The 26,073-nt window shown below is 39.2% G+C and overlaps 1 protein-coding gene across 2 annotated transcripts in view; it reads left to right on the top strand.

Moving 5' to 3' along the window:
* Window positions 1–26,073, top strand: part of MYOM1 (myomesin 1) — an 848,953-nt gene that overhangs the window by 695,097 nt on the left and 127,783 nt on the right. For both annotated transcript variants that reach the window (XM_044065566.1, XM_044065567.1), the window contains exons 22-26: window positions 1,170–1,326; window positions 18,235–18,341; window positions 19,767–19,811; window positions 22,135–22,271; window positions 23,803–23,947. In XM_044065566.1, coding sequence (XP_043921501.1) covers window positions 1,170–1,326; window positions 18,235–18,341; window positions 19,767–19,811; window positions 22,135–22,271; window positions 23,803–23,947 — 591 coding nt within the window. The remainder of the gene's footprint in view (window positions 1–1,169; window positions 1,327–18,234; window positions 18,342–19,766; window positions 19,812–22,134; window positions 22,272–23,802; window positions 23,948–26,073) is intronic.

Below are 26,073 nucleotides of genomic sequence, written 5' to 3'. Positions count from 1 at the left end.
GACCAATAGTACTATTCTGAGATTTTTCCAGCTGTGTTGACATGCAGTGATGCAGTTATATATTCATTTGTGCAGTTAACATCTGGTCTCTAATTTTATCACTGTGATGTATGGTGCCTGTGATGCTCTGAGGTTTTAGAGGTACAGCATATTATCATAAATCCACTATTATTATTATTTGCACATTTTATCACTCACCTTTTGTTATCCACATTGTATACCAAAACCCATACTGATAGTTTAAATGGTGGTGACTTTACTGCTGTCCTACAATTAAGAATGTGAAGCCATCATTCTTGCATGTCTTTGTATGTTTTTAGCATAGTTTGTGATGCACTGAATTAGGTTAAGAACTACATATATATATATATATATATATATATATATATATATATATATATATATATATATATATATATATATATATATACATATATATATATATATATATATATATATATATATATATATAGATTACTATAGATCCTCTGAGTGTTACATTTGCTTCTACATAGGTTTCATAGGTTAATAGGTGTGTACTAGGCTAATGGCCCTGGAGCTTTTACAAGCCTAGCCCATAGAAGTGCCCTGGCATCGTGCCACCCGACATTAGGTCCTAGTGCCTCTATCAAGTAGAGCCACTGGAATGATCCCCGGGGTGAACTTTCTATTACCCATCCAGTCATCAAGATTTCTCTTGAAGAGGGACAGCGAGGTGCTCTGCTTGACATGTATAGGAAGTCTATTCCAGAGCGTGGGTAGTCCCTGGGTGAGGAACCTGTCCCTCCAGCATGTTCTGTTGATTGTGATAATGAATTTGAAGTCTTTGGTTTCTTTCACATGCTCATTGTATTTGTGCATTTAGTTACATTTACTTATGTCATTTGATTGATACTTTTATAACCTTCCCTATTCTGACTCTGTCAAAGTGGAATTGCAAACCAGTTTAAGTTCTGCAGGCATTTTCTGCTCCTGTAGTTTAGATGAATACATATATGAGTAAAATTTCTACTAAACATTTTAATTATTGCTTGTTTCATCAGATTATTTCTTTATCACAGACCATTACTTACAGTACAACAACCCCATGCTTGAAAAGACATATAGAAAACTCACCTGGAAAACCATGACCTAATCATTTTAAACTACTATCTGTGTTTTTTTTCTAGGAACCAAAGAGATGTATGTAGATGTAGATGATGATGGAGTCATTTCATTGGTCTATGAATGTGCTGAAGCTGGACCAGGATCCAAGTTTGTTTGGTCTAAAAATTATGAAGACATTACAGATCCATCTCCAGTTACCATTGAGACCAAAGGTGGAAAGTACGTAACCTCATGTATTACGGTACCGAGTTACAAGAAATACAGACATATACCTTGCATAATGTAGCATGTAGGAGTACTTTGCATGTTGTGAGCACTTGCGTACGTTGCCATTAAAGAAAACAAGGTGTGTTACTTCTTTTTATGGCTATAATGTACTTAAAATGTTTATGACTGGTTTCTTTGTAACTGTTGTATAATGTACGGGAAACTGGAGTTATTATATTGGAACTAACGGGTAAGTGACACTGATATTTCACCAGTGTAGCACCAGAGCATCTCATGCAGTAAAATAAAAACATGGCTGAGCCAGTAAACAAAGTTGTGACTGTAAGTGATTCATAGCAGAATCGCATCTGAAAAGTGTGTTCTTGCAATCTGTCCTATTTGTGGTTATCCTATCTGCTTGTTGGTCTTGTTGTCCAGCAAGTTCCAAACACTACTCTCCTTTCTTTCTTTCTTTCTTTCCTTCTTTTCTTTCTTTCTTTTCTTTCTTTCTTTCTTTCTTTCTTTCTTTCATTCTTTCTTTCGTTCTTTCTTTTGTTCTTTCTTTCATTCTTTCTTCCTTTCTCTTTCGTTCTTTCTTTCTTTCGTTTTTTCTTTCTTTCTTTCTTTCTTGCTTTCGTTCTTTCTTTCCTTCTTTCATTCTTTCTTTCTTTCAGTTTTTTTTTCTGATATGGATATTAATTATAAATGCTAAGGCATAGCTCAGAAACTTGGGAAGACATAACCCCCTTCACCATCTTCCAGCACTCAGCATTTCCTGAGGTATTTTTATTCCCTGGGATCCCGCTACTCATTTCTCAGTTTTGATTTGAATCTGCCCTAACCTAGACTGCACAGGGGATATTGGCAAGTTCCTGACTACATCCAGCAACTGATTGTTTACTGTTACTTAAATGCTTGTTAATTAACTGAATTGATTAGTACCGTCAAATATCTCATCTTCCTCTCTTTCCAGGTGCAGCTGAATTTTTTTCTGCTAATCTGCACATATTCATCTATATTGTGTCTTCCGGTATATTTCCTACCTAAAGTCTGAAATAATCTGGACCCACGATGTTCATCGTGTATACAGCTGCAGTAATCACAGATGGGTTCTCTGCCATTAGGCGGGTCCTCGGTCGGCCGAATTCCAAAGTCTTGGTCCGGCGTCGGTTGTCGTCGCTTTCTTTCCTGACGTCAGTGCGTCAGGGGTATATAAAACACAGCCGACGCCATATTCTTCAGTCTTTTTTGCCACGCGGTGCCCGAAGCAGAAGCAGTTCGCAAGTGCCAGTCGGCCAGCTCCTGAATTTACGAAAAACTGGAAACCGAAGTCTTCATTAAAGTTAAGTACCCCGTTGGGGAAACTTTTCTTGCCTCAGACCGATGTCAGAAAAAGTTAACAATTGTATTTCTTGTGGGAAGCAAATACCACATAAGGATTTCCATTGCCTCTGCATACCTTGTTTAGGCCCAGATCACGACGTCTCGGGCTGTCGCTTTTGCACTACTTTCAATAAGCGCACTATTAAGCGTCGGGCGGAGTTCGCCCAACACTTTTTCGGTAAAGCCTTTGATTATAAAATGTCGTCAGACACTCCGACTACCGTTTTGTCCAAAAAAACGTAAGGACAAGGACCGACACGTGAGGTCCGCGGTCCCCACCGACACCACGCCAAAACCGGCTACACGTGGTCCGGTTCTCAGCGAGACGCCTATGCAGTCCCTGACTACCAACAACACTTCTTTGGCGGGGTCTTCTGTAACCGAGACCGCAGGTACCTCGGCCCATACCCAGACTACAACCACCGAAGCCACTGTGAGCGTTGAGCCTCCTAATGTGGACAGGTCCACTTCCACCCATGGTGTCTTTAGACCCTCATCTTCCTTTTCAATTAAGGCCTTTACTAAGTCCAAATCAGCCAGGCATCCCAAGAGGCCTGTTGCACAGGGCCCATCTCCAGGCCACATGCCTAAAAAGCAGATGCTTAAAATGGCTGAGGATTTAATTACTCTTATCAGGGGTTCCTAACCCCCTCCAGACAAGAGACCCAGAGTGGAGGAAGATTCTCCCTCTTCTGATCAGGGCTCCATTTTTTCAGATCATTCTGATGTAGAGGAACACTCTTTCTCCCCTTTTGAAGATTCTGATGCAGAGCAGTCCATTCCTTCTGTATCTCCTCCTGAGGATTTTTCTTTTGGGGAAACCTTGCACACCTTGAGGGAACACTTCCATTGGAAAGGCCAAGACTTTTCTGATTCCAAGAAAAGACTTAGGGAATTTCTTTTGTTACCTCAACATAGACCTCTGGCAATTCCTCCTGTCTTGGACATACTGGATGATGTTTATTCGGAGGCTTGCCTTAATCCGGATTCCCTGCCTCCTGCCCCAGTCAAGCCTGATAGGTACTACAGAGTTCCTAACTCTCATCAATTTCTGTACAAAAGCCATAATGCTGACCCTGAAACCATTTCTCAAGGCCTCAAGGGAATGAAGGCCTCTACTGCTAAGAATCCACTACCTTCCGAAAGAGAGTCAAGATCCTTAGAAAGGTGGGGAAAAAAGGTGTATACCTCGGCCACCCTAGCCATGAGGGCCTTAAATTGTCAGTTTCATATGCTTAAATATCAGCAGTTTCTGTTATCACAATTAAGAAATAAAATGTCTCAACCTGAACAACCAGATTTGAAGGAGTTGCAGGATATGATCCATAGTGCAGAACAAGTGGGTAAACACACTTTACAATGTGGCTATGATGCCCTAGAGGCCTCAAGTAGAGCTGCTGTTACAGGATCAGTTATTCGTAGACATGCATGGCTTAGGGAACAAATCTTGCCTGATCATGTGAAAGCTAAACTACTAGATGCGCCTTTACAAAAGGATGTGCTATTTGGTACTAATGCTGAGGAGATACTATGGAAAATGGAAGAAAAAGCCAAATCTATGCAATCTGTCAAAGCTTTTCTACAGGTTCAACCACCACGTTTTGGCAGAAATTGGCCTTCTAAAAACTGGTCCTTTCCAGCCACGGACAAGCCCCAAAGAGGTAGATACAGGCGCTCAAGGGGCAGAGGACAATCACAAGGATCATATAGAGGCAGGCAATGGCAAACTCCAGCACCAAGAGGTGGCGAAGACAGTGCACAACAATATAGGAAACAAACCCAATGACTTCCTCCTTTCCATGCCAAGCAAGTCTCAGCTGGCAGCACCCTTGGGAGGAAAGCTGGCATTATTTACAAGAAATTGGCATATTGTCACAACAGACAAATGGATCCTGGACGTTATAGACAGAGGCTACAGATTTCATTTTCACACTCTACCAAAAATGAGAGGCATGCCAAACCTGCCACACAATCAAAGGGCAGAGGCACAACTACAAATTTCAAAGCTCATAGACATGAAAGCTATTCAAGAGGTACCTACTCACGAACAAGGCCTAGGTTTTTATTCCAGGCTATTTCTGGTACCAAGGAAAGGAACCGACTGGAGACCCATTTTGGACTTATCCATCCTAAACACATTCTTACTCGTACCAAAATTCAAGATACTCACATTACAGCAGCTTCTTCCCATGCTGGGCAAGGAGTTTTGGCTGGTAACATTGGACCTCAAGGAGGCATACCTGCATGTCCCAATCAGACAAAGCTGCAGAAGATACCTCTTGCAGGTTCAATCCACTATCAATTCTCTGCATTGCCCTTTGGCTTATCTACTGCACCCAGAGTATTCACGAAATGCCTGGCATCAGTAATTGCCTACTGCAGACTTCAAGGGATACAAATTTACCCTTATTTGGACGACTGCCTGATCCAAGCGGACAGCAAGCACATACTTCTGGATCATCTGGCTTATGCAACACGGTTACTGAACTCTCTGGGATACACAATCAACAAAGAGAAATCCAGACTAACGCCATCTCAAAAAATAACTTTCCTGGGTGCCAACTTGGACACAAACACCCAGATGGCCTATCTTACGCCAGAAAAACAGGGGCAACTAACTCAGTACTTCAAAATACTAGCAAATTGTACCAGGCTTACTGCAAGGAAAATCCTGCAGGCTCTGGGTTTCATGGCATCTTGCATTCTTTTAATCCCATGTGCAAAGTTACATATGAGGAAACTTCAATGGTACCTAAAAAACCTATGGTCTCAACACAGCCACAGTTTGGAAACAATAATACCAATAATTCCATGTTTGCAAAAGGAATTTCTATGGTGGGCCCAAGCATGTCAAACAAACACAGGTCTCCCATTCTGCAAGCCTCAAGCAAATCAAGTCATCACAACAGATGCCTCAGATTACGCCTGGAGGGCGCACATGACAGACAGGTGCATTCAGGGCAAATGGTCCCAAAAAGGAAAGCACCTTCACATCAATCAAAAAGAAATGCAAGCAGTGATAAATGCAATTACAGCTTTCAAGGACCTCCTGCATCCAGGGCAATTATTGATAAGAACAGACAACACCACAGTAATGTGGTACATAAACAAACAAGGAGGAACACATTCATACCCCCTGTGCAGACTAGCCATGACACTTTGGAACTTGGCTCTGGAATGGCAAATCGAACTTCAAGCACAGTACTTGCCAGGTTTGGAAAACATGCTGGCAGACAATCTAAGCAGAAATATGACAGATCCACACGAATGGAAGTTGCATCCTCAAGTGTTTACAAAGATAATCCAAGCATGGAGGAGGCCAGACATAGATCTCTTCGCCTCCCACAGGAATCATCAATTGGAAAAGTTTTATTCAAGGACCTTTCATCCAAAGGCCTGGAGAGTGGACGCCCTTTCATTCAGTTGGACAGCATGGACAGTTTACTCTTTCCCACCTCTGCCTCTTCTGCCCAAGGTGCTCTTGAAAGCAAGAGCAGACAGACTGAAGATGATACTGATTGCTCCAGACTGGCCAAGACAACACTGGTATCCACTCCTGAGGAGCCTAACACATACTCCTCCCTGGCCCCTACCTCTAATGCCTCTCCTGTTGACTCAGCACAGCTACAAAACTCTTCACAGCCAGCTAAAAACACTCAATCTCGCTGCATGGAAAATTCCTTAACACCTCAACAGACCCTACTCCCCAAAGAGGTGCAGGATGTCATTTTGGAGGCCAGAAGGCCATCTACTAGAAAGGCTTACTCCGCAAAATGGAAATGGTTTTGCTCTTGGAATGAGAAAAAAGGCCAGGACCCTAGAAAACTGAATTTGCCTCAGGTATTACAGTATCTAGCTGAGCTGCTGAACAGTGGACTTTCATTTTCCTCCATAAAAATCCATGCCTCAGCCATTTCTGCAGAATTCAACACGGATCCACCCTTATTCTCTCACCCACTCTTAAGACAGTTCCTCAGAGGGGCTAAGAATATAAGACCACCAAGGAAACAACCAGTGCCAGCCTGGGATCTTAATTACATTTTAGAAAAATTAACATTGCCTCCCTTTGAACCAGCTGCCTCAACAGATTTGCAATATTTGTCCTGGAAAACAGCTTTCCTTCTGGCCATTACCTCAGCTCATAGGGTTTCGGAACTACAAGTCCTCATGGCTGTGCAGCTCTTTCTCATCTTCCATCAGGACAGGGTTTCCCTTCGAACCAACCTATCATTTATGCCTAAAGTGGTATCCAGGGTAGCTTTAAATCAAGCCATACACTTACCTACCTTTTACCCCAATCCTCAAAACAAAGGGGAAAGGCTGCTACACTCCTTAGACATCCATAGACAGCTATGTTACTATTTGGACAGAATAAAGCCTTTCAGGAAATCAGAACAACTTTTTGTGTCCTATGCTGTAGGAGCTCAAGGGAAGCCAGTTACCAAACAGACAATTTCAAAATGGATAGGCCACTGCATACGGTTTTGTTACTCCTGTCATGGAAAATCTGTCCCTACAAGCATCAGATCCCACTCCACCAGGGCCACAGCTACCTCTACAGCCTTCCTCAGAGGAGTGCCTACCAAAGATATTTTGGAGGCAGCCACTTGGAGTTCTGTATATACCTTCACAAAACACTACCACCTGCCTTTATATTCCAAAACTAGAGCAGGCTTTGCCACTGCTGTGTTGCAGGGCATTCTGGCTCATCCCAGTTCCACCTAGTGCCTACCACCCTGTGCATAGCTTTGGGATTCTACCCATCTGTGATTACTGCAGCTGTATGCACGATGAACATAGTACAGTTTTGTACCTACCATAAATGTAGATGTTCGAGTGCTAATACAGCTGCAGTACAGGTTTCCCTCCCTCCTTCCCCTCTTGGTAAAGGACTAGTGGCTAACACCTCCTCTTGCAACCTAATTTGGGGTTATCCTTCTATGGTGTATTTGCTTGCAACTACTGTTTTTTGATTACATTGCATTGCTTGAATATATATAAATATATATATATATATATATATATATATATATATATATATAATTTATGTATTGCCTTCCTTCTGGGGGCACCTGACATCTGGGGCAAGAAAGACTGAAGAATATGGCGTCGGCTGTGTCTTATATACCCCTGTCGCACTGATGTCAGGAAAGAAAGCGACGACAACCAACGCCGGACCAAGACTTTGGAATTCGGCCGACCGAGGACCCGCCTGACGGCAGAGAACCCATCTGTGATTACTGCAGCTGTATTAGCACTCGAACATCTACATTTATGGTAGGTACAAAACTGTACTTTCTCTATAATACCATTTGCATTCTCTCTTTTATACTACTCTGTAGCCGCATTATTACTGTTTCCTTTTGACTCCCTGTTGAAATCTTGGGACTTCCTTTGGCAAGTACTGAGATTCCAAAAAAGATCAAAAATGCAGAAGAGCGAATATTATACATCACTCTTTTTCTTTAAATTTAGGTAAGTTCCCCTGCACCTCCTGATATCCCCTGAACTTATATATATATATATATATATATATATATATATATATATATATATATATATATATATATATATATATATATATATATGGGTCTACTTCATATGATCGAGAGCTCATATGCTCGACAACCAAAACACTGACACCAAAACACTGAAAGCTCATATGATCAACAGCTCATATGGTCGACACATGAAATCCAAAGCATTATGCCCTTTTCTCACTGTACCACAACCCTGGAGTAGGAATAAATAGTTATGGGGTGTGGGGGGCACAGCCCCCCACATTGGGGGGTGTGGGTGGCTATGCCCCCCACATTATTTACATAAATATAGTCAATTTAGTTAAAAGTATCCATATATATGTTTAAAATTTATGACATATGTGGGGGGCTTTTCTGCGCACACCCCCCAATGTGGGGTGCTGTGCCCCCCACACCCCCTAACTATTTATTCCTACTCCAGGGTCGTGCTACAGTGGGGAAAGGGCATAATGCTTTGGATTTCATGTGTCGACCATATGAGCTGTCGACCATATGAGCTTTCAGAGTTTTGAGCTTTCAATGTTTTGATGTCAGTCAAATGGTTGTCGATCATATGAGCTTTCAGTCATATGAAGTATACCCATATATATATATATATATATATATATATATATATATATATATATATATATATACCAAGTCCAAGATTGCCATACCTCAGATAAAAGAGAATAATCCAAACTCCAATCTCACACTTAGTATATGTGTAAGTCTTGATTTTCAGCTATTCAAGCTCCATAGTCACTGAAGGCTCAGTGCTGGGATGGCTCTTTTTTGGTATCTACTTCTCTGAAGTCAAAACCAATCTCAAGGGTCTCTGGCTGACCAAGTTTGTAGACAACTGCAAACTAGGCACAGTCATAGATTCCTCCATTACACAAATACCCTCCAAGAAGGCCTGACACAGGCTAATAACTGGTGTCAGAGCCACAGTCTAAAAATCAATGACAAGAAATTCATAATAGTACAGTTTGGAAAGTTGACTACCCTTAGACACTATTGTATTGATAATGCACTCCTAAGAATAGACCAAGTGGTTAGGGATTTGGGAAAGCATGTGGACAGTACCCTGACCTTTGAGTATCATACTGTATGCCTAAGGTAGTAATGAAATCATTCTATACTGCGCAACTTATAAGCAAGACTAGGGCATCTAGGTCCAAGGGTGTCATTGTTCCACTTTACTCAGCCCTTATCAGACCAGTCATTGAGTACAGTGCCCCTTCAGTGTTTACCTGTCCAGGCATATGCAACAACTGTAGCATTCACAGAGGTTCCTCACAAAAAGAATGCATGGCCTAAATGACATGTCCTACACAAATCTCCTCAAAGTCTTATCCCTCTACTCTGTCTTCTACAGATTGCTGAGAGGCAATCTATGCTTGGCCTACAAAACATCCTGTGATCCTGCTCTGATGGACATCTGCAAAATAAATCGCATCAGAATTCCTTATCTTGGGACCTAACCTTATCTGCAACATAAACAGGATATGTTGGATGGACAGGTATGTATTTCAGAGGCTACCCTTTCTCTGGAGCAGACTTCCCATTCATGTGAAGCAGAGTTCTTCCCTTTACCCAAATCAAGCATAACTTGGACTAGTTGATGGGGAATTAAAAACTGACCCCTGGTCTGGCCCTTATGTCTCTAGTAGACAAAGGCAGCATATAAATGTTTGACCACCTATGCCCAAGTATGCATGTACTGCATAAAATTACAGTAGGGTATCAAAACTTGTCAGAAATATTTGGGAGTCATGGCTCGGCTTAAAAAGATCCACTGGGGTCATTAGCCGAATAATCACCTATAAGGCTATCAACCATATCTCGTGACTAAGCAAGCTGGTTCTAAGATTTGAAATTATTACCTTTTCTTTTTACTTGACTGTAATCCTGGCACCTTTCTGAATCACTTAAGTACGCACAGCACTGATTTCAAGACTTTTTGGTAGTCTTCAGTAGTAAGTATGCAATAATAAAAAAAAGCCTTAAATATGCTAGTTTCATCTCCTCCCCCTCCATAGTTTCATTTTTTTGTCTTATTATTTTATTAACAATCATATATAACTAAAATGAATGCCCTTAGATAATGGATATCCCTGCCTAGTACCTTGCCTAATGCTTGTGGGTTCTGAGATCCCTATTGCCTTGATCCATCTGAGTAAATCTGTCCCCGGTGTTTCTCCAACTCAGAATGTCCACAAAATTCCTGGATGATTGAATCAAATGTCTTTTTTGTAACTACAAAACCACCACAGCTGCATCGGGATATCCTCCTTTTTCTGTCTTAATCACAAGTTCTGTCTGTATCCCCCCTGCTGTTTATGCCCTGCCTTTCCTTAACAAAGCCATCATGTCCTGCCTCAATAAGTTGTGAGAAAATTTCAACTAATCTCCCAGATAATACTTAGTCCAGTATATTGACATATATGCTTATTAAGAATGCTGGTCTATGATTGCTAAGCTTAATCATTTGTTTACCAGTCTTGAGGGGAACCACAACTCTGGTTTATTTCACGGGTTTGGTGGCATCTCTCTCCATTCTTGTATCAATGACATCCTTTTCTAGGGTTCTTGTTAGTGGTTCTTCTGCTGGTTCCTCCCCCTTATCCTCTCATCTTGTGGACTAATTTAATGATTTCCGCCCTACTAATTTTTATTTAAATTGTCAGAATCTTTAGAAGTTACCTTGTACTTGGGATCTGATGAAACACAGCACAAAAACTTGATGACCTCATGTATGGTTCGGTCCATAAAGTTTCACATTTTCCTAATTTATAAGGATCACTCTTTTTCTCCTCTTTGTTCCATCACCCCAGCTAATTTTATCTGGTTCTTCAATGTCCTGGCAAAATATCACCATAAAGCTTCCCTTTGAGTCTACCAAATTCTTTACAGTGGGGAAGAGCTTACCTTGGAAAATATGGCTACATGCTTTGTGCACTTCATGCCAATGGGCATAACTTAATTAATTGAAGCTTTCATCTGGACTCCTTCGATGTAAAAATGCAATGCATTAAGTGACCTAGTGTCAAACATTGCTACTGAGACCTGGTATATTTGTAGCAGTCAAGCACTAACATCTGTGATGTTTAATGTCTTTATTGGAACTGCTGAAAGTAAAGCTACAATCATTAACAGTCGGGCTGAAAATTACTATGCTGTGATAAGCACTTTTCTAGAGTGGACTGTTTGCCTACAAGTCTCATAACTATAAAACCTAAATGTCAGCCTTCAGTCTACTTCATAAATGGATGAAGACCAGACAAATCAGTAAATAAGGACAAATCGTATAATACTTGATGTTAAGGAATGAAGCAGGGGCATGATGTGGATAACTTCTAGACATTTAACTTGTCAACAGCATTAAACTAGAATCAGTTACTCTCATTACCTATCAAAAGATTGTATGTCTGTGGAATCTCTTCCTGGTGTAGACAAGAAACACTTTTATCAAAGTACTTGGTATGAAAGCTCATGAGATTTCAGTTATTTTTATTGTCTTTAATAAAAAAAAAGAACTACTTCATTAGTTCGAATACCACTCACCCATGTATCACTACCTAACTGCTGATTGCTCAAAATTGTTTATATTCACAGACCGCAGCAAGTCAGCAAGAGGTGTTTTACTTTATTTTTTTTTCCAAAGGAGAACACACCTCTGTACCCCCAGTGGGAAGGCACTACCATCCATACCCTTAATTTCTAATACACTGTTTTTGAGGTTGCACTAACTCGGAGTAAATATATTTACAACTTGTTTGTTTTTTTTTTTTTTTCGGTTCAAGCCTCATACAATCAGATGGACAGACCAAGCATTCAGCAGGGAGCATCTAAGACACAAGAAGCTGGAATGTTTCTGTGTTAAAGACAACATAATAAAACATCTGATCTTGGATCATCCGTGGTTTCCTGAGTTGGATTTTGTTCATTCTGAAAAGTATTTCTGTGACTGATACTACCTGGTTATAGCTTCTTTTTGTTTTGCAGTTAAGGGACTATATCATTTTGTATTTTAAGTGAGTGACTACTCAGACTTTGGCGCTTTGCAGTTAACTGAGCAGTAAAGCAGCACTGTAGCATGGAATTATTGTTGAAGTACAACACCAGGAGGCTGTACAAACCAGTCCTTTGTATAGTAACAACATATTTCAGTCCTTTACTATGTGTAAAAGATCTCAAATTAAGGTAATATTCCTATCGTGACATCTTTTACCAGTCTTATTCTGACACATCTAAGCCCCAGTGATCATCAAGTCCTATCACAACCAGTAAGTTAGCAATAAATATGCCAAGCAGTTAGGCAGATCCAGAGAGAAAAAGCTGCAGGCCCTGATGGTTAAACACAGAACTATGCCAATTACTTCTGCTGCATTTATTGTCAATCTTAATGGAGCTTTTTGAGTTTAGGCATTTATCAGATTACCTTCCACATTCATTAAACACATCATTAATCAATGTACTCCCTAATCTAGGTAAGAACTCTCTCCCATTTAGTAACTATCCCATCTGATTATAAATACAAAGGCAAAGAGTTATGCCAAGATACTAAGCATCTCAAGTACTGGATTGAAGCTCTAAATTGGTTGTAAGTGTGAATGCACATGTTTGTGTGGTATGAAAGAATGACTGCATCAAGCCTAGCCACCTGACTGTTTGAATGTTGACAATAGATGATTTGGTTACTATTAATGTGACAACCTGACCACATGTATAAAATGGGAAAAAGGTAACTGATGCTGATGATAACAAGCATCTTGACTTGAGTCAGTCTTTCCCAGGATAGTTATTCCTCCACAAGTTGGTTTTGTAAAATGTGGATCCAGTGTTGACTCCCTCCAGTTTCTAATAATGTTTCTTCAAGACGTAACATCTTGTGCTCCCAGTGTGAACCATGTTTATTGTGACCATCTCCATGAAAGATTAAATATTTAATGAGTTCTACCTTTGTTTATCACATCTCACAGTCCATGTATACCTCCTCTGCCTCCACTCAGTTGTGAATTATATTTTCCCTCTGAAGGGAAACTCCACAGCTATGTTCTTATGCACTTGTTCTTTCTTTTCTTGTTTGCTGTAAAGCCACTGTCAAAATGAGTAAAGTCATCACATTCTGTGTGGTTTAAAATAACAACTATGGGAAGAAGTTTGGATGTTTTGATTCACAAACATTTGTCTAATTTTCTACAAAAACCCTACCCATGACATCCATCTGTAATAGAGCTTTCAAATGATTTTTATTTTTGTTCTACATTTTTATGTAAAATCTCTACAATTTTTTGCTCTGTGTATCAGCTTGTGATGAATTTTCAAGATGCTAACTGTATCTCCCAACTGGCCAGTGCAAAACTGAAACTACTTATTTGAGTACCCGTATCCACACTTCTGTACATTGTATGACAGAGATGAATAAAAACGCTATCTGGAGTATCTCATCATCCATGCACATTTTGCTGTCATCTGCATCCGTTAACCTTATGCAGAATAAATACCAAGTACGTTTCAGTCACTAGTCATTTTATATCCTCTGGCATATTCTTGTACTCCCTAGTCACCACTGATTAGCAAAAATCAAAAAGATGGCTATTCAGTTAATCACGGATAACAAGTACAAGAGCAGTAAATGTAAATACTTTTGCCTCCACAAGAGTAACTGATTGGTCTAGCTATTGATAACCTTACCATAAAGACAGGACGGGGGTACTGATACTAGAAGGGAAACACTGTGTGTGTGTGTGTGTGTGTGTGGGGGGGGGGGGGTCTGACAGAGAGAGAGCAAAATAGTTGTGACAGGTCTCGGCTACTGCAGATAAGACTCCATTGAAGACATTGGCCTCAGAAGAAGGTAGGAGAAATCTTGGCAAGTTTGTGACTATTACTCTGTTCTGTAGCTATTCATTGTCAGGCTTATTTGGAAGTCGGAGATGTTTGTAATAACCCCAGGCATCTGTGGGCATTTGCCATTCATCCTTAAGGCCAGTCACGTCACACATATTAATCGGTGGTCAGTGGTCTGTGGTGTGGATTGTGCAGCTACAATGTATAACATTTTAATTGAGGTAGTAGTACAGATCAAAAGAATTAGCCGTGCCTGTCACATGTTAATTGTTGGCACTGCCTGAGATTATCAGCTTGTACCTCGACATGTAAATTGTTTTCCATTGTAAACTGGAACTTGTATGGCCTGCAAAACATTTTTGTCACCAAAAGGCGTGTGCACCCTTTCAACCACAAAGTAAGTACACAATAGTATACACTGTACAACAATTATTTTATTTTTATTCAGGATAGTTACAAAATGGGCAAAGTAAGCTTTGAAGAGCAAAATGTCAGTGGTAATACCAGTTAAACAATGAAAATTAAAAGGACTTGTACATACTGGTCCAAACAAGGATAATTTAAATGCTGCCACATGTCCAGTAAGCGTTCAGTCTAGTAGACATGAAGACAACATGGCAAGGGCTGTAGGTATGTGGCAAGCAGTAAAATGTCCACCCAGTATGGTCTCAACTGATCTCAAATTGCAGTTTGAACTAAGTTGATGACAGCTGAAGAGGAAACACCTGGAAATCAAACAAGTAAAGACAGTGAGATAGTGTGAAGTTGCAGAGGAGGAAAGAAAGTGTCAGTATAAGGCATAGGAGAGGGAGAACGAGAGCCTGCAGGAAAAAGAACTGCTCACTCAACCAAACTCACATGCATAGCAGGACTGAAAACCCAGCTCTATATACCAAGATCAGTATAAACTGTCTTCTCATTATAAAGAGTGGGCATTTTAATGTGTAGACAATGAACACCAAACTGACCAGTGGCAATTCTTGATTATTTTAACTTGCCTGCTTAAAGATAAAGCTGTACATGATATTAGTAAAATGTCTGACCCCAGTTACCATAACTATAGTAAAGTAGTGTTTGATGACATCCTGGCCATCCTGGCAAATATTGTGCTAGGAAGTTTAATTGATAATACTATACTTTGACTGCATTCCGTTATATACAGCTAGTAAAGAAGACAACCACAGGAGAAAACAGCAAGGTAGTAATCCAAACAGAGCTCACACCACCTATAGATACTGGTGATGTGATTGTTAGTAAAAGAGATAGGCAGTAGCAGCAAGCATAAATCTTAGCCAAATATGTCAAAAGATACTGGAGTATTAGATTGGGGATGCTTCTGATGAAGAGATGGCTGGTAGCAATAAACCCTAAATCTGGTCTGTAGCTGACAAAGTACAGTAGACTTCCCAAAGGAGGGAACTGGGAGGATCATAAAGAGAAAGAGCTGCAAAGAGGAATTGGAAAAAATAATAAAGGGAGAGACTGCCGTGACAGACACATCTCATAGATCACACCTTATAAACCTGAGCGAGAAAGCCTTAGAAATTTTTGATTCTGAAAGGCAGGGAAAAATGAAACAAAGTGTTATTGTACATAAAATGGACTCCTCAAGTGGAGCTAACAGGAGAAGTAACACAGTAGATGATCCTCCCAAAAGCCTACTATTGGATACTTCTTGCCATAGCCTGTAATGTTCCCTTTTTTAACTCCATCTAAATACGCAGTGTACAAAAAAGAAGTTTACGCAAATTTTCTTATTAGCCAGCTATTGGGAAATAAGAGATGGCACTCTCAAGGCTTAATTTGTGATGAGTGGGAGGGTGAATCAGATTCCCACAAAGAACTTTTTATGAAGTATGTGTTGAATTTGAAGACTAAGCTTAAGGATCAAAGTGATTTGCACAGAAGTGCCTAGAACAAGCACAACAGCAACAAAAGATTTTTCATGACTGAACAGTGATTGCACAAGAATATACCAGGTAATGATGCTTATTGCTGCACAATGTAATAAGATGCAAGCAGCATGGGAAGAACATTTCACAGCTGTGAGGAAGGTAAGACATGGTAATTACACAGAGAGTTCGCCTGCCAGTAGGCAGAAAATGCAAACTCTGCCATGTTAACCCTGCTAGAGATACATTGGTATTAAGTACCTGTAGTGTATTACAGATGGACTCAGACGGAGCTCTAATGTTGGACTTTCTCAGCCTGCTACTTCAATGGTTATGGTATTGCATTCACAGCAGCCATTCCCTACCCAGGTTTTGGGAATCTGAGCAATACTGCAAGAGCTGGAGACAGTTCTACTGCCAAGCTAGAGTGTATCCAGCTGATGGCACATTATGTAGGCATGCAGACATAATGGTCAGTCTAAACAGTAGAAGTGATATTAAGACAAAAAGCTGCCAAGTGAAAATAGCAAAATGGTTCTACCCAAGTGCTGGTTGTTTCTTTTCACTTAAGAGGCTTCAGAGATGCAAACTGTGGAAAAGATGTGTGAAATTTATAATTGTATTCTCAGTAACTGCGCAGTTGTTAATACTGGTATGGAACTGTTTTTAGATACACACACACACACACACACACACACACACACACACACACACACACACACACACACACACACACACACACACAAACACGCACACACACACGCACACACACACACACACACACACACACACACACACACACACACACACACACACACACACACACTACTCCCTATCAAAAGCTACATTACCCTATTTAGAATGGAACTCTATGTAATATATGCAGCTTTGTTTTAAATAAGAAGAAAAATGTTTAGATTTTAAAATTCGGACTTGCAAAAAAATACAGGGACAGAACTGCTGTCCTTTCTTCTTTGTTTAGACTGTATATGTGATACGCTTTAAAAAAGCTTGGAGGCAGTAAAGGGTCTCTACAAGGACAGCTGAGTAAAGAGAATCCAGCTTGCTTTTCCAGAGTCAGTGAGTTCAAAAGTGTGTGTTTTGTATGTGTGTCACTTGCAGCTGCTGAATTGCTATAGAATATCAGTGGTAGTTAGATTACAGTAACCTCTAGTTAGTGGGAGTAGGATCATCCAGCTGTAGATAGTGGGGGTTTTTTTTCAACGTTTTACTATTCTCTGTAGCATCATATACTTGTTTGCATATTTATTGTTTCATCTCTAGTGCATAATTTCTAGTAAGTGAAGCATTTTTATTAGTCATATGCAAAAGTTTGTGACAGCTGATTAATTTATTAGTACCTAGGATAATTGGCACATTGCTGGTGAATCTTTAACTGCTGCTGTCTGCCTTTCAAAGAGCAACTGTTTTAATCATGGCTACCAAACAATTATATTATGACTGGCTCATTTTAAGAGTAGACAGTAATTATGTACTTGGTGTTACACCTTGGTCTAGCTGATGAGAGCATTACCATTAAGACAACAAGGGAGTACTGGTAAAAGAAAAGTATTATTAGCCCCTCCTGATAAGTTGTGTGTGTGTGTGTGTGTGTGTGTGTGTGTGTGTGTGTGTGTGTGTGTGTGTGTGTGTGTGTGTGTGTGTGTGTGTGTTTAGGCTCAGTTACTGTTCATATATTTCCATTGAAACAGTTGGCAAGGTGACTGAAATCCTGAGAAGTCATTGGCCATATGTCTTCTCTTTAGCTGGTCACTGAAAGGCTTATTCAGTTGTGTCAAGAGTTGGCCATACTCCAAGACAGCTATGTGCATTTGCCATACCCTCTTTAGGCTGATTTCCCCTCACATTTTAATTGGTGGTCAGTGGTGTACATTGTGAGACCACAGCCACTGACCACATTTTAATTGTTAATAGTGGCGCTGATCTAGATCTGTCACATGCTGTTCCACCCACAATACTCTATGGTTCCATTTGTTAACAGGCTATACTGATGTGATGTTCTACATAGTATCTAGAATGGATTATTTCTATTTCAGCTGTCTCCGTGTTATTTATTTATTTATTAGTTTGTCGCTTGCTTACTCTTACCGGCCATAAAATATTTGATTTTTAACTGTTTCTAAACTAACTTGATTTCTGTGTAATAAGATGAAGGTGACATGTTCTATATGATATTAAAGGTTTGTGTATGACACTTTATTTTTAGAATTGGCATGCTGGATCCATTTCTTTCTATGTCATTACAGGACAAGAGCTGTATTCAAGGACCTCTCCCTGGAAGATGTGGGCATTTATTCCTGTGCTGTCAGTGACACTGATGGTGCCTCCTCAAGTTACACTCTAGATGAAGATGGTAAGAAAAATCCTTCCAGTATATAGACTGGAAGCTGGCACACGTATAGAATTTATTTTTATAGTATTAGTGAGCGTAGTCTAAACATAACTCAATAAAATTATTAGGCTTGTATTATTACCTATAGCATGCTTATCTAGCTGATTTTCTTGTACTCAGGTTTCTGAAGAAGAGTAGCCATATTGACAAAGGGGTTTTATTGCTGTATGAGTGTAGTATTTGACATCTAAGAATCTTCTAGCGTTCAGTAGTCCTGACTGAAAAGTAATTTTTATGTTTATATAAAGAATCTTCTTCTTTCGGCTTTTCTCGGTTAGGGGTCGCCACAGCGGATCACCTGTCTGCTCATGATTGGCAGTGGAGTTTTACATTATCAAGTTGCCAGCCCGACGCCCAACCTTCCACAGAAGGCATACACATGCACACACTCACACCTAGGGCCAGTTTAGAGTGTCCAATCCACCTACAGCATGTCTCTGGGATGTGGGAGGAAACCGGAGCACCCGGAGGAAACCCACGCGACCACAGGGAGGACATGCAGACTCCACACAGAAGGCACCCCAGCCAAGGATCGAACCAGAGAATCTCTTGCTGTGAGGCGACAATGCTAATCGCTGCACCACCGTGGCCGCCCCATGTTTATATAAAGAATAATGTAAGTAAATGTTGAAATGTTGCATGTTTAGTATTAATGATTTGCACGTATACTGGAAGATCTTATTTTTTATCAAACATATTTTATTATATTTTTAAACACTGTAATTTAACATTTTCATTATCATTTCAAATGTAATTTGAAGTATGACTACATCATAAAATAAAAATAATTGTTTCAACTTGTAACAATGTATACTGTGTAATATTGCTAGTATAATTAATAACATTTATGAAACACCAATAAGCTTTTCATCTGTTTAGAAGTATAATCATGAAACTGTGTACATAAAACAATAACTTTCTTAATGTTTTTTTCCCAGAAGATTATAACTAGATTATTAAATCACACAAGCTCCAACACTTTAGTGTATATAAATCAAAAAGTGACGCATGCAAAGGCAAGAGAAGATAGTGTTTGTACACTGACAGCAGGAAATACCTGGTCATTTTAATCTCATGAGCTAAAAATCATCCCTTATGATAAATAATGAAATTGTACTCATTTAATTTTAAAAGGAAAGTACATTCCATGTTGACATGCTCTGTAGTGTATTTAAGTGGAAAGTGCTTTTGATAACATGGCATCAGAGTTAACCTTGTCTCTGATAAAATAATTGCCTAAGAAATGCTGAACACATACATTCTCTGCAAATCCTTATACTATATACTGCAAAAACATCTAAAAGAAGCACAACGAAAAAACAATAATTAGTAATAGACATACTGTACAAGATCTTAATTTTAACTCCTCTTTCTCTTTTGTTACAGAGATTAAGCGTCTGCTGCAGCTCAGCTATGACCACAAATTCCCAAGTAAGTTAATGAAAACGAAGAAAGAATATTACGAAATTAATTAGTCAAGCTGTTATTTTATGCTATCTTATTTCTTAATCCTTTTACATATTTTCATATAAGATTTATCTTGCAACAAAATCACCTCCAGTCAATTTTTACACTGTCAAGTGGCTGGCTCTGACATGGCACTCAGTCTGTGATCCATGTTCTCCTACCTAGAGGATACTGTATATTTTTTGTAAGTCTGGCACACCTGATTGCAAAGGGTATTTCCTCTAGATTCAAAGAAGACAGTACCCCTCTATATTCTACACTGAATAAGCCGATCATAAAATATAATACCCCATTTGGGATGTATCTTACTAGACATATTAGGCAGTTGGAGAGACCTCAGAGGTTCCTAATAGGTTTATAGGTTCATAGGTTGGTACTGGGCTATCTGCCCAAAGGCATATATTAGCTCAGCCACGTTGTGCGGTATTCAACTCCCCTTTAGTAGTTCTCTAGACCCTTGTACTAGCAGCTAGTACCCTTGGCCCCTATCTAGTAGTGCTGTTGGTGTGATCCCCGGTGTGAACTTTCTGTTACCCATCCACTCATCAAGGTTCCTCTTGAAGAGTGATAGTGAGGGGCTCTGTCTTATGTAGATCGGGACCCTATTCCATAGTAAGGGAAGTCTCTGCGAAGGGAATCTATCCCTCCAGCATGTTCTATTCATTGTTGTGTTGAGGTTTATATCCCTAGAGCGTGTAGCTCGAGTAGATTTGGTTTTGCTAAGATGGAGCATATTCAACAATTCTGGGTTGGACATGGCTCTGTACTTTAGACAGAGATCGCCTCTGAGAAGGCGGTATGCAACAGAGAACAATTTTAGCTTTTTCAATTGTGCTGCATAGGGCAACTGTTTGAAGCCAGTAATCCTCTTGGTTAGGTACCTCTGTGGTCTCTCCAGCTGCTTGAGATGTCTAGCCAGGTACATTCCAATTGGTGCATTGTACTCAATAATGGGTCTGATGAGGGAAGAGTAGAGGGGCACCATTACATCCTTAGATCTTGATGCGAACCCTTTCATGATCAGATGGATCACATAAAAGGATTTTCTAATCACTTTGGCAACATGGTTATCAAAGGAAACTGACTATCTACTTGGGTCCCTAGATCCCTTATTTCTTCTTCAGATTTCAGGGGATTACTTCCTATGTTGTAGTTTGCGGGTACTCTGTTTTTTCCAAAGGGGATTACTACGCATTTTTTTGCATTTAGCTTGAGACCATGGCTTTGACACCATGCATCAGTCTCATTTAGGCCCTTCTGGAGGATCTCCATGTCAGCCGGAGACTCTATTATAGCACCCAGTTTGCAGTCGTCCACAAACTTAGTCAGCCACAACCCTTCCGTGCTTGAAAAATGAAAAAGATCATGGGCCTAAAAGACCTGAGCTATCAGGAGAGACTGGAGGCTCTATCTGTGTATTCAGTGTCCTACAGATTTCTTAGGGGCAACTTGTGCCTTGCCTTTAGGGCCTTTAGGGATCCAGCAGTCCAAGACTTCTAATATCTCCACAAATCAAACAGGTCAATGAATATGAGGACCATAGATCTGAACCTGCTTCAGGCAACAAACATCTTATGGTGGAGAAACAGCTTCATCACACCGTGACTTCTTTGGAATAAACTTCCACTCCAGATCAAGCAATGAAGTGCACTAGGATCTTTAAAAAGGAATTAGACAACTGGATGAGTATTCACAACTTCTCCCATTGAAATGAGTGGCCATTTGATCCTTGAAAAAGTAAAGTAAGGTCTAAGACTGGGTACTGGGAAGGCATAAATGGCCATATGGCCTAGTTGCTTTGTATTTTCTATGATTTCTTTTATTTATGTTATCGTTTTGCTCACTCTCATGAAGTGCATTTACTGCAGTGTCCCACTCCCCTAGATACCAGAATATAGGGAATTACTTTCACATTATGGCCTACCTGACTGATTTTACCTCTTCCTTCCTGGAGAATAGTTTGCACTTCTTTCAGTGGTCACCTACGTAACAATGAGGTATCAGCCCAAGCAGACCATCCTTTCTACCTCTGTAGTGGAAAAATGTTGCTAAAACCCCTTCATCACCAATGCTGCAGTCAGCCTCATGTGAACAGCGATCACTACTTAACACTGGGAGTTTTTTTATATATATATATATTTTAAAGACATTCAGACAAAAAATTGACAAGTTTTCAAAATGTGCACAACTGGCTTTTTCAAAGATAATCCATGGTACGCATAACAAAGCTGTCACTCTAATACTTATTCACTTTTTAATATTGCCAACTTTTTTTTTTATTTTGCAGTTATTCCACTCAAATCAGAGTTGGCAGTGGAGCTCCTGGAGAAGGGAAGAGTTCGATTTTGGTTGCAGGCTGAATCGCTGTCACCAAAAAGTCAAGTTAAATATGTCTTCAATGACCGTGAGATCACACATGGTGAGGTAGGCCACCACTTTATAGTTGCAGTTTATAGTTTAGTATTAGACACTAATATTCTTTGCAGGTTTCATTCAGATTATTGACTGTATTGCTGAGGGTAATGTAACTCTCCAGAGACCATTACATATGAAATGTTATCACGTTCACAGTCTGTAAGCTGAAGATCACTAAATGTAGTTAACAAATAGCTTAACAACCCCAAGTGCCTGCATGGTGGTACTTAACATTGGTGAAATTACTCCAGGATTTAAAAATATTTTCCTCTCAAATGTTGTTCCTTCTACAGTTTCTAATATTAATCAGGGGTGTGGGTACTTTTGCCCACAGTACTCAGGAATAAACAGAATTGAAGAACAAATATTTCTTTCTTGTTTTCTTTCTGTGATGTGTAGCACATTGTAATAAATGTTTTGCAGTTGTAGTACTCAGTTCAGGATTTTCCAGTCAGGTTTCTTACATGTATAACCACCAAAATAAAATAAATCTGATTAGTACATTTTGCAGTCATGTAGTCATCATTTAGCTACTCATTATAGTAATCGAGAATCACTATATGAACTGTAGTTAAAATAATTGTTTAAAAAGTTTCATCCACTGAAAGCTAAAACCTGTGAGGCCAAGTTACCCCTCAGAGATTCTAGACATATCCAGGGCATTCACTCATGTTTTTTCCTTTTTTCATTTTCTGGAAATATGTAGTAAAATTCTAGGATTTGCTATGAGTACTGGTGAAAACATGACATTTCATGGAATTTGACATTTTAAGCCAAACCACTCATTCAATATTTTTCTTGTATTTTTTTAACTTGTAATCATGTCAAAATTGCTTTATATATAGAGTCTGTTTAAAATCATTTTTATTCTGTATATATATATATATATATATATATATATATATATATATATGTGTGTGTGTGTAGATGAACTAAAATTTTTAATGGAATCACAGTAAAGATTATTTATTTATTTAACATTTGTTAACTGGGAAATACCAACTTGGAACAAAGCCAATTTTCAGCAGAAGTTCAGGGAGAAATGCTCCAGATGCATGTCTTTGTAACGTGGGAAGAAACCGGAGGACTCGGAGGAAACAAATACAAACACAAGGAGGAGATGTAGACTCTGCACAGAAAGCACTTTAGCTAAGAATTGAACCAGAAAACCTCTTGCTGTGAGGTGACAATGCTACCGCTACATCACTGTGCCAATTTTAAAAAAACATTTAACAATCCATGGTATAATTCACAGAATTTATTATTTCAATAATTATGTCAGTCTTCTTTCTCATGTTTCTTTCTACCTTCCTAACATTGACATATATTTATATGTTTTCCATTGAAATGTCTTTGTACAAATAAATGTATGGAAAACATGAATCAAAGCCCAATACAGACAGATATGCATATATATATAATCTGTGAGATCCTTATAATGTTGATTGATTTTCCAAGTGGTCTTCAGCATCTACCTTCTAGGCAAGGCCTCAGACTCCAGTCTGATAACAAATATTTATTGACTTTTCGTTTGTTTCAGAAATACAAAATGAACAAGGACACAAAAACAGGCATAGTTGAGATGTTCATGGACAGGCTTGAAGACGAGGATGAAGGAACCTTCACCTTCCAGCTGCAAGATGGAAAGGCCACCAACCAATCCAGTCTGGTTCTCATCGGAGATGGTATGTTATAGCCAAGCCTAAAAAGAAACAGCACCACTTTTTGTCCACATGATGTCTTAGACAAATAATAATGTGACAGCTGCTGAAAGCTTTTTGATACTGACAAAAAACATTGATGTGTTTCTTGTAGAAGGATGAAGTCCTCACTACAACCCATGCAATCCAAGCATAAGGGACAACTCAGGAGCTGAAGGTGGGGGCTGGGAGTGAGTGGTATATGTCTTGCGTCTGTCATAGGAGAGGTTGCTGCACCATCAGATTGAACTGGGAATACATGCTCAGCTGCTTCCAATCTGCTCCAGAAGTAGTTAGAGAGACAGATCTTCCAGGGGAGGATATGTATGGGAGCAGTCATGTCATCTCATAGAAGCACATTATTGTATAGTTACTCAAATTAGTGAGTACCCACATCAGCCACCAAGGGACAGGATGTTAGGGCTAGAGTAAAAATATCTGATGGCTGCTTAAATGATAGCTTCAGCAGTTGGCTTTTGTCGTTTGTCTGAAGGAGGGCTGTTGGGTGTCAGGCAATGGGCGGAGAACAAATAAATAGATAAAAATCAATGTGTTTCATAATTACACAAGATTATGTGCAAGACTGCATGAGCCACTTAAATCTTGTACTGTAAGCTTTGTTATTTACCAGGCCATTGTATCTTAGTGTCTGAGACAAAAAAAAGTCTGTAGTTGAATCTTCTAAAATCTGTTAATATTTTACTAATGGATGTCGTGCTGTTTAAAGGCATTTAATTTTTAATTGTTTCTAGTTTCTGAGCTATGATGCATGCACTACAATTAGGTATATGGAATAGAAGGATTTCATAACAATTAAGTAAGGGAGCAGACAGTAAAGAGAAAACGAACGAATAAAGGCAAATAATTTGTCAATTAAATAAACTAACTGGACAAAATTTTAAATCCCACAGAATCAGTGGAGAGGTTCCTAACAGTTATATCAACTTTCCTTGATTTTAAACTGAAATAAAACACTTTTGCTTAATCAATAACTTTTATAGTATAAAATTGTGAATCGGAGCAGTGACTTCACAGCCACAGAAATTGTCATTTTGCACTAAAATCCCTTGGCACTAAATAGGTCTCTGATAAAGTCCTATCCCCACTCCAAAAAAAAAAAGAACTTATAAAATGAAATGCCACATTTTGGAGATATTTGTCATGAAAAAAATGAATAAATCTTCTATGTTGTACTTTTTATTGAAAAGCATGTGTGGTTCACATTTAGCAACTCAGATGATAATAACTGCTTGAAACACAAATGTATTTATATAGCAAGAACATCATTAACATACAATTCAGTTTAAGTCATTAAAGGCATGTCATTACTTAAGCCATTAGGTAGCAGTGTCACAATTTAAAATAAAATCAGCCTGTAAGGGTTCAAAGTATTTATGATTTTGTTTTCTAGTCTAATCATGGAGAAATCTTTACAGCAAATATTATCCTGCATTCAGATAAATCAGTATTACTCAAATTTACACCACAGTAATGTTTAGCAGTGACATTTTTAAAGTTTCTGTTATTTATGTAGCATAGGTCTTCCCGTATGCTCAACTTAAATGTTTATACTGTATTAAATATATAACATCTCCACATCCACACAAAGTATAATACATCGCTACTCAGCAAACTAAGTAGAAAACGATGACAAGTGGTGTGCCTGTCTACTTACAAGCCAACTTCTATTTGTTTGTATGCTGACATATAATACATCTGCCACATTCAAAGTACTTCCAGGTAAAGGTGATAATGGTACACGTTTCTTTTCCAGATTAGTAAGAAACTATATAATGATTGGTGCAACACATAAGCCTGATTAAACTCCAGTTAGTCTCAATTTAAAAAAGGTTTGAAGACCTGATCTTCAAGATAAGCCCTCGTCTCAACTTAGGTCTACCAAACAAAGGAATCACTTCAGTAAGCATCATTCCCACAGGGTATATGATCTCATGCAAAATTTATATTAATTGCCTCCTTATATTTACTATGGTTAAACTAAAACAAGTAGCTTAATGCATCATAAGTAGCTGAAAAACACTAACCCATGAAGCAAGTAAATGCCGTAGTGTGAGATACTTACCATAAAGACCAGCCTATCCATTTCTTCA

The sequence above is a fragment of the Protopterus annectens genome, chromosome 3.part0 (assembly GCF_019279795.1).
Source record: "Protopterus annectens isolate FY-2018-M chromosome 3.part0, PAN1.0, whole genome shotgun sequence".
Taxonomy (NCBI): Eukaryota; Metazoa; Chordata; order Ceratodontiformes; family Protopteridae; genus Protopterus; species Protopterus annectens.
This window is presented reverse-complemented; position numbering and strand designations above follow the sequence as displayed.